This window comes from Triticum urartu, chromosome 5 (genome assembly GCF_003073215.2).
Source record: "Triticum urartu cultivar G1812 chromosome 5, Tu2.1, whole genome shotgun sequence".
Classification (NCBI taxonomy): domain Eukaryota; kingdom Viridiplantae; phylum Streptophyta; class Magnoliopsida; order Poales; family Poaceae; genus Triticum; species Triticum urartu.
In genome coordinates this window covers 108,779,891-108,789,544 of record NC_053026.1, presented here as the reverse complement: position 1 = coordinate 108,789,544, position 9,654 = coordinate 108,779,891, and the positions used below count along the sequence as shown (strand labels likewise).

General features: G+C 45.2%; 1 protein-coding gene across 1 annotated transcript; it reads left to right on the top strand.

Annotated features, from left to right (window-relative positions):
- The first annotated feature begins 344 nt into the window (after positions 1-344).
- LOC125506827 lies at positions 345-9,235 on the top strand. Its single transcript, XM_048671533.1, has 6 exons — positions 345-362; positions 1,043-1,359; positions 1,786-1,918; positions 8,461-8,658; positions 8,745-8,918; positions 9,011-9,235. Exons 1-6 carry the CDS (start codon positions 345-347, stop codon positions 9,233-9,235), a joined length of 1,065 nt encoding a protein of 354 aa, XP_048527490.1.
- Positions 9,236-9,654: the final 419 nt, after the last annotated feature.

Genomic DNA, 9,654 nt, shown 5'->3' with positions numbered 1-9,654 from the left:
GCAAGGATGCAATGCGAAAGTCAAAAGGAGAAGCTGAAGTTCGATCGCATGTTAGAGGATCACAAAAAAGGGTTGTACCCCAATTGCGAAGATGGCAACACAAAGCTCGGTACCATACTGGAATTGCTGCAGTGGAAAGCAGAGAATCCTGTGCCCGACAATGGATTTGAGAAGCTACTGAAAATATTGAAGAAGAAGCTTCTAAAGGATAACGAATTGCCTGACAGTATGTACGCAGCAAAGAAGGTCGTATGCCCTCTAGGATTGGAGCACTAGTAGAAAACAGGGCTTTCGTTCGTGCCTGGCCAGGCCATTAGTCCCGGTTCGTCCACGAACCGGGACCCATGGGTGCATTCGACCCGGTTCGTGAGACCAGGGGGGCGGCCGGCGCCTCGTGGGCATTGGTCCCGTTTCGTGTGGACCCATTTGTCCCGATTCTAGGCACGAACCGGGACCAATGGGCATCGCTCGTGGCCCACAACCATTGGTCCCGGTTCTTGGCTTGAACCGGGACAGATGAGCTGCCTATATATCACTACAGGAAACTGCTAGTTTGCCGTCAGTGAGCGGCTTTGCCGTCAGCATTTCGTCGGGGTAGACGGCAAAGAAAACTTTGCCGTCATGAGCTTACGGCAAAGTATGACTAACGGCAAATCTGCTCTTTGCCGTCTGTGAGCGCACTGGCTGACGGCAAACCTAGAGAAAGGATGACGGCAAAGAAACCAACACGGCAAACTGGCTCTTCGCCGTCTGTTGTTTCACTGAGTGACGGCAAAGAAACCAACACGTGTCTAGTTTGACGGTAGGTAACGGTGCCCCAGTTTTGCCGTCTCTGTTTGTTATCCACTGACGGCAAAGTTAGTTGCTTTGCCTTCTGCCTGCTGTCCTACTGACGGCGAACTAATAGAGAAAAAACCTGGCACCGAGCCTTGCTTTGCCGTCTCCTTTTGGTCCCACTGACGGCAAAATAATGGAAATTAAGAAAAGAAAATCCCGCACCCGACCGCATCTCCCCGATTGCTCTATCTCGACCGCACGCTAGGTTATCCCCGCCCGTCCCCGGCTCGACCACGCCGCCGCCAGCGCCCGTCCCTGGCTCCACCGCGCCGCCGCCGCCCGTCTCCACCTCCACCGCGCCGCCGCAGCTGGTCCCCGCCTCCACCGCGCCGCCGTCGAGACCCTTGTCCACTGCGCCCCCCACCCGTCCTCCTCCAATGGCGCGACCGCCACCGGGCCGTCCTCCCCTGCCCTAGCGGTACGGCTCCCGTGGGCAGCACCGCCGCCGGCTCCCTCCTACGCATCCGCCGCCGCTGGTCACCACCAAAGGGGGCACCACCTCCCCCTCTGCCCCACCCCACGGTGAGCACCGCTCCCATCTCTGTTCATATTCTTTTAGATGGATAGATGTATGGATTGCAGCATATGTGGATGGATTTATAGATGTATGCAAGGATGGATGCGTAGATGGATGTATGGATGATTGGCTGATGGATGTATCCCTTTCCATTTTCTTCTGCCTAAATTTTTTAGTATAAGGCAGCCTTGTGCTTGTCCATGCTGATTTGCTGATGGATGTATGGAAGATTTGCTGATGGATGTATGGATTATTTGCTGATGGTTGTTCTGTAAGGCAAAATTTCAACTTTTGATTAATGCTCGTAGGAAATTAAATGCTCAGTTTTTTGCAACATGCTTAGATTGGAGAAGACAAGCCAGAGAGTCTAGTCTTGCTACACATATATATAGTTGTCAACTGTGAGATGATGTTGATAATGTTTTTATCAGATTGTTTCACGAGTGCTTATGTTGGTTGTGCCGGTGCTTTTCATGTGCAGGGATTTTCTCTTCACCTCGAGGAGCATTGTCCGTCCCGTTGCCATTGCCATCGTTGTTCGACTACCGCCTCTACGGTCTCGGGGTGAGCTTGACTGTCATCTCCTCCCCCTCCCATATTTGCTTCGTTCCGGTCGTCGTGCCGATGCCACTAGGTTTTATTTTCATGTCAAGTCTCGTAACCTAGGCGTCTCCCGTTCGAAAGGGTGGCATCTATAAATATGCATGTCTTTGCATATTTATAACCGTCGTCTTTTCGAATTGTCCCTGTTATCCATGGACAGCCCGAGTACGTGTAGATTGGGTTTCGTTTCCCGTGCTCTACTTCGGTCCTCGGCAAAATTTCGTCAGCGCCACCTTGTTGTTCTCCGGGTGCACATTCTCTCGGCTTGTTGTCGAGACGTGTATCTGGAGAACAGCGGGGAGGTGCTGCCGAAATTTTGCCGAGGACCGGAGTAGAGCACGGGAAACGAACCCAATCTACACGTACTCGGGTGGGATTAGGACCCATCTTTACCTATTAGAGATAGGATTCAATCCATGAATGCACCGTTTCCCTTTTGTATGGTAAAAAATTAAAACCATGGCGTAAATAATATGACAATGGTAATTAGGTGTGTATCTAGTCTTAATTACATTATACATATCTTGATGAATATGAATTTGGTGCCCCCACTGTTAGTGCAAGTACCAGTATGGATGATCGTGAGTGGATGTACACTGGAAACCCTAGTTAGGCTGGCATGACCACTGAATGGGTGAAGAAGACCAACGAATTTGTGGAGGCAGCATTTGCTAGAGGCCAAAGAAAAAGTTGGTGCCCCTGCTTGAAGTGTCGCAACGGCATAGAACAGTCGAAGAAGACGATGTGTGTGCACCTGCAGAAGCATGGGTTTAAGCGTGGGTATACCCGGTGGACCCTTCATGGCGAGCCTGAACGTAGCAGAGAGGAGGTGGTGCGTTGGCGAACCGACAACAATGGTACAGGGATAGTTGACATCGTAGCTGACTTCAACGATGCACGTGAAGAGGGATCAGAGGAAGAACCGGAGGAGTCTGCGAGGGCCTTCTTAGAAATTCTAAATTCCTCACAACAACCTCTTCACGACCACACAAACCAATGTCAGCTGGATGCCATTGCACAAGCAATGTCTATAAAGACCCAGTTCAACATGAGCAGAGATTGCTTTAATTTGATGGTGTCATCTTGGGGTCGCTCTCTCCCCGAAGGTCACAAACTGGCTAAAAGTTGGTATGAAGCGAAGAAAATCCTTCATGCACTTAAGATGCCCTATGAGCAGATACATGCTTGTGCAAACGGATGTGTCTTATTTACGAAAGAGTATGCCGATGACAAGTATTGCGCCAAGTGCAAAGCCTCTAGGTATGTCGAGAGAGACCTCAGTGATGGTACGAAGAAGCAAAGCAAAGTCCCCGCAAATGTTCTTCGATATTTTCCAATCTTGCCAAGAATTCAACGCCTTTACTTGAACGAAGATACAGCCAAACAGATGATATAGCACAAATATGGGATAAGACACGACAAAGATGATCATGGGAGACCGATGCTGATACATCCGTCTTGTGCCCAAGCTTGGAAGAGTTTCGATCGAATACATCATGAGAAAGCAAAAGAGGCAAAGAATGCACGAGTTGCCATCGGACTCGATGGGTTCAATCCGTTTGGTATGGTGTCAAAGACATATAGTTGTTGGCCCGTGTTTGTTGTTCACCTCAACCTCCCCCCCGGCGCCATAATGCAACGCAAGCACATGTTCCTGTCGTTGATAATTCCAGGACCCAAGTATCCAGGGAAGAATATAAGTGTGTACATGCAACCACTGATAGATGAGTTGAAAGAAGCTTGGGTGAACGGGATACGGACATACGACGTTGCTAGCAAAAAGAACTTCACAATGCATGTTTGGTACCAGTACTCACTTCATGACTTACCAGCGTATTCACTTTTCATGGGGTGGTCTGTGCATGGGAGGTTCCCATGCCCAAGGTGCAAGGCAAGCATGAAGTGTCGTTGGTTGCAGCATGGTCGCAAGTATTCTTGCTTCGATTTTCGTAGACAACATTTGCGTCTTGACCATCCATTCAGAAAAGACAAGAAGAACTTCATGAAAGGTGAAGTCGTTGAACACTCGGCACCACCTGAGATGACGGGTGAACAAATTCGTGATCAACTAAATGCTCTCCAGCCTGATCCCAAACGTCCAAGGTATTTCTTGGGATATAATGAAGAACACGCGTGGACTCATAAGCCATTCTTATGGGATCTCCCCTACTTCCACCAGCTCGAGCTTCCACATAATATTGATGTAATGCACACTGAAAAGAATATCGCCGAGGCCATTTTTGGCACATTGTTCAACATTGCTGAGAAGACGAAGGATAATACTAAGGCTAGACTTGATGTAATCAAGCTATGTCATAGACCCGAACAAAACTTGCGACAACCCGAGAGCAAGAAAAACTGGAGGACGCCAAAGGCGAGGTTTGTTCTTACTAGGGAACAAAAGAAGGAGATACTCGTGTGGTTCAAAACTTTGTTGTTCCCTGATGGGTATGCAGCGAACCTTATGAGGGCAGTGAATCTTGATAAATTGAAGCTCAACGGGATGAAGAGTCATGATTGGCACATATGGCTTGAGCGTTTAATGCCGATGATGATTCGAGGCTATATCCCTGAGGAGGATTGGGAAGTATTGGCAGAGCTTAGCTATTTCTTCCGTATTGTTTGTGCTAAAGAAGTATCTCCTACTGTGATAGATGAGATGGAAGAACGGGCCCCCGAGTTGCTCTGCAAGCTAGAGAAGATCTTTCCACCAGGATCCTTTAATCCGATGGAACATATGATTTTACACCTCCCTTCCGAGGCAAGAATGGGTGGCCCTGTGCAGAATCGTTGGTGCAATGGACTTGAGAGAATGCAGAAGACTCTTCGAGCTAAATGTAGAAATAAATGTAGAATTGAAGCCTCCATAGCCGAGGCATTCTTGGCGGAGGAGATTACAAACTTCACGACATCACGCTATGCGGCCAATATTCCAAGCTTGCATAATGCAAAGTCTCGATACAATACTGGCGACCCTAAACATGAATCCAAGCAACAGCCTCTTCAAAGGGCAACTCGGACCTATGGGTGCTTCTGGTTCAAAGAATTTGGATCCGAAAGAGTGGAAAACGCTTACGTTGTATATCCTCACCAACCTTCAAGAAGTGCGGCCGTACATTGAGTAAGTGTTGGTACCTTATGTAACATTTACTCACATGTTTCTCTCTTAACTCCGCTCATTTCTCATTGGGCAGTGAATTCATTGCCCAATTCTCGAATGGAGGGGTCGGACGTGATTCACTCGAAGAGTATGAGCTTCTTGCTGGTGAAGGAGACGGCAATTATGGTTTCATTTCTTGGTTCAGAGAAAAGGTAAGGTATACTTCTTGGAACACTTGAAGTTGGTATTACGTGCGACTAATACACCTATCCTTCCCTCTTAAACTTGTAGGGTACGTCAATATTGGACAAAGATTTGAAACAAGTTGCTAATGGGTTTGACTATAAGGTCGGTACATTTGATAAATACGACATCAATGGGTATCGCTTCCGCACACATGGGAACAAGGAACGTCGGGACGTTCTAAAACAAGGAACACGGGATTGTCGGCTATTTGCAATGGAGTTGAGTATTATGGAAGACTTGATGAAATATACGAACTGCATTACTTTGGGGCAAATCCTCCGAAAGTCGTTGTCTTCAAATGCCATTGGTTTGATCCGGAGAAGGTTAGGCGGAGGGATGATATTGGGCAAGTCGAAATTCGACAAGACAGAAAATTAGAATGTGAAGATGTCTATATTGTGGCTCAACAGGGGCGACACAAGTTTTTTATCTCAAGTACGCATGCCAAAAGAAGTACCTTAAGGGTTGGGATGTCGTGTACGATGTGCCGCCACATGGTAAACATCCTTCCCCCAGTGAAGAGGATTATGAACCTCACATCGACCCTGACACATATGATGGAGAATTCTTCCAAGAAGAACATGGGCCTAGAGGCCGTCTCAACATCCATCCACGCATGGAAGTACACATTGACAGTGAAGAAGAAGAAGTCGAAGAGGAAGAAGAAGAGGTTACGAACGTGGAAGACCTCTCAATGCTTGAACGGTTACGTCTAGGAATTGCCGGTGAAGGTGACGATGACGGTCAACATGAGGACAACATCCTTGACGACACGTATGATACTGATGATGAGGCTAGAACTGACCTTGAAGAAGAGACGGATTGTGATCCAGATGATCCCGACTATTTTTAGTCGTAGTGTTGAACTGTAATGTTGATTTTGTACTAGTTGCTTTACCATGACCCAGATGATCTCAAACATGTTGTAATGTTGAATTTGTAATATTTTTGAACTTATGCTTATCTATTTGAAGTATAATGCTCGAGGACGAGCCGGTGTCTCACTCCCCGGTGTCTGAGAGGGTGGAGGACGAGCCGGTGTCTCACTCCCCCGTGTCTGAGAGGGTGGAGGACGAGCCGGTGTCTCACTCCCCCGTGTCTAAGAGGGTGGAGGAAGAGCGGTTGTCGTCGGAGTCCTCTGACGAGGAGGTCCCGACCTCTGACAAGGATGCCTCGACCTCTGACGAGGAGCATGCTGGTTTCATCCAAGTTGAGGAGGGTCGGTCCGTGTACCTACGTGGTTCCTCAAGGCTCCCGGAACGAGGGCTTCCTGTGGAGCAGAGGCCATGTATTGCTCCATGTGGAGAAATGTAACTAACTTTGGCTTCCCATTTTCTACCTTCAATGTATGCAACAATTGCTAACAACTTTGGCTTCTCATTATGTAGCGGTTGGAAGAAAGCTGGAGCTAGCAGGGGAAAGTACCGACACGTGAACGGCGTCCTTCGGAGCCTCATTAAGGAGCATTACCCTGGCATGGTTACTTTTCCTGGGGTGGGCAAAGTTCCGGAGCCAGCATGTACCTGGGACCACTACAAAGCCTATGAGGATCTTGGTGTAGCCAACAACATCGAGTTTCACAACAAAGCCAAGCGGGTCTTTGCCGAACTTTGGGTAATCATTAAGTTTCCTTCACACACTGCATCTCCACCGTCTTGTAGTAGCAAAACTTCTAGTCGTTGATATATATGCTGCACTCGAGAATTAAATATTCCACCCATGAGAAAACTTAGATTTAGATTTTACTTTATTTTTCTTAACAGAATGCTAGCAGACTATAATATTGCAGTAGCAAAACTATCTAGAAAACATAGATTTAGATTTTACTTTATTTTTCTTAAAAGAATGCTAGCAGACTATAATACTGCAGTAGCAAAACTATCTAGAAAACTTAGATTTAGATTTTACTTTATTTTTCTTAACAGAATGCTAGCAGACTATAATACTGCAGTAGCAAAACTATCTAGAAAACTTAGATTTAGATTTTACTTTATTTTTCTTAACAGAATGCTAGCAGACTATAATACTGCAGTAGCAAAACTATCTAGAAAACTTAGATTTAGATTTTACTTTATTTTTCTTAACAGAATGCTAGCAGACTATAATACTGCAGTAGCAAAACTATCTAGAAAACTTAGATTTAGATTTTACTTTATTTTTCTTAACAGAATGCTAGCAGACTATAATGTTGCAGTAGCAAAACTATCTAGAAAACTTAGATTTAATATTCCTGTAGCCACAAAGGCGAGGAGGCGCCCACCATGGACGGATGGACAGCCTAGTTTATTTATAAATGTGTGTGTATACCACATGAGGCATTCTTTGAGCTCTGCTGATTAACCTGCAGATATCTAACTTGAATAAAAATCTGTGACATGGATACTTTGCTGTAAATCTTGGTTCGACCTCTAGTTATTAATATATGAATTCCTAGAAAGAGTACATATTCAGTACTGGAGCTCCCTATGTTGGAAAACTAGTGCGTACTGTATTTCTTAATTGTGTTATTTGTATCTAGAGTATATTTCTAGAACCTGGGTGCATATATATATACCTGATTTTTGGACCTGTCAATTCAAAGAAATATGTGCATCTGACCATCTTTATTGAATGAAATTTCTGAGCAACAATGTTTAAAGGAGCCCATCTCTGGGCCATAGTGCTTGGGTGAATGGCTGGGCACAATTTTTTTCACAGCATATAATTTCTGCGATTTGTGGCTGTACAGAGTACTTTTGTGTAGTAAAGCTGGGTTGAAAATATGTTGATCGCTTGAAGCTGGGTTGAAAATATTTCTGCGATTTGTGGCTGTACAGAGTGCTTGGGTGAATGGCTGTGTACAGAGTACATAGTGCTTGGAGCTCACTGACGCTGCAACCTGAATCCACATGTTGATCGCTTGACATGTAGTTTTTTCGTCAGTTGACACTATCTTCCTTCAGATGCATTCTGCACAAATCACATCCATCCTGACATGTACTAGATCATATAGCTAATATGTTAGCAGTACACGTACTACACTGCACCAAACAAATTCAGTTTCCATAACCAGTACACGTACTACTAGCAGATTTTACTTTATTTAGATTTTATAAGAAACCTCAGACTTAAAGGTTTGAAAATTACTGCACCAAACTAATTTTCTCTATATTTGCAGGATTTCTATAGATGCGAGGATGGAAAGTTGGAGGAGGCACGAGCAGTTGTCAACAAACATTGCCCGAAGCTTGTGCATAATCTGATGCATGAGGCGCGCCCTTTAGCCGTCCGCAAATATATGGCAACTCAAGGCTATAAGAGTCTTGATAAGAAAGCCGGTAGGAGACTCCGTCTTGAGAAGGACAAGTACATGGAGGTAAAGCATATTCATGCTTGTTATTTCCTCAACAAGCTGGCACTCAATTTCTTTTTGACATATATGAGATGCAATTGATCAATTAGGTTACTCCGAGATGGTGCGTCGATAAGGGGGAGTGTTGGGAGCGGATCGTGGACTATTGGTGTTCCAAAGAGTACAGGGCGAAAAACAAAGATTATAGAAATCGGCGAGCCGCAATGCTGGATCCACCACATCATCAAGGCAACTTGAACGTTATGGAGTTCGGTGAACGTTGGGTATATCTTATGGAGTTCTTCATAAACTTTTTCTTGTCATACATGTTGCCAATCCTTGTGATGAAATCTTAATCATGTTGCTTTGGTTGCAGGCGTCTCACCATAATGCTCCACTGCCCAACCTTTTCGTCTCGTATGCTTTGGCCCATAAGGCACCGTACAGAACAGCCACGCCTTACGATGAGAATGACACAGCGTCCGCGTACTCCAGCAAGACCGCCTACGATCGGATGGAGAAATTTAAAGGGATGGCAAAAGAGTTGAAAGGGTGTCACATCCTAACTAGTCCATGCATTAGAGTGTTGCATCATGTCTAATTTCAACAAAAACTTGAAATGGGGAAGGCAGAACCCCCAGCACACCCCCTCTGAAATCAACTAGGGTTTACTAAAAATAATTTCAATGAACCTGAAATGCCCTTCTAAAATGTTCACCCTCTTTGTCTTGTGTTGGAACCTCTGGCAAAATTGGTGCACAATTTTCTAGGTCAACAAAAGGTCACTGAATTAAATCATATGTATGTTGCTTTTGGACATTTAAATACTAGTAAATATTTTAAATGTTCAAATAATTCTGGATTTAAGTGAGGGCTGTTAGGATTAATCCCAACAGAGCCCACAATTATTTTCAGGATTTTAGCAAGTGACTAAGTATTTTTAATAAAGCCCTAAAGTTACAGAAAAAATAGAATAAGAAAACAGAAACTAAAGGAAGGGAAACTAACCTGGCCGCAGCC

What these genes read in the sequence shown, in the direction of transcription:
- LOC125506827 (XM_048671533.1), top strand. An exon ending in CCCCTCTGCCCCACCCCACG is followed by an intron (nt 1,360 to 1,785) that starts GTGAGCACCGCT and finishes TGTTTTTATCAG; the next exon opens with ATTGTTTCACGAGTGCTTAT. An exon ending in AGAAGGACAAGTACATGGAG is followed by an intron (nt 8,659 to 8,744) that starts GTAAAGCATATT and finishes TTGATCAATTAG; the next exon opens with GTTACTCCGAGATGGTGCGT.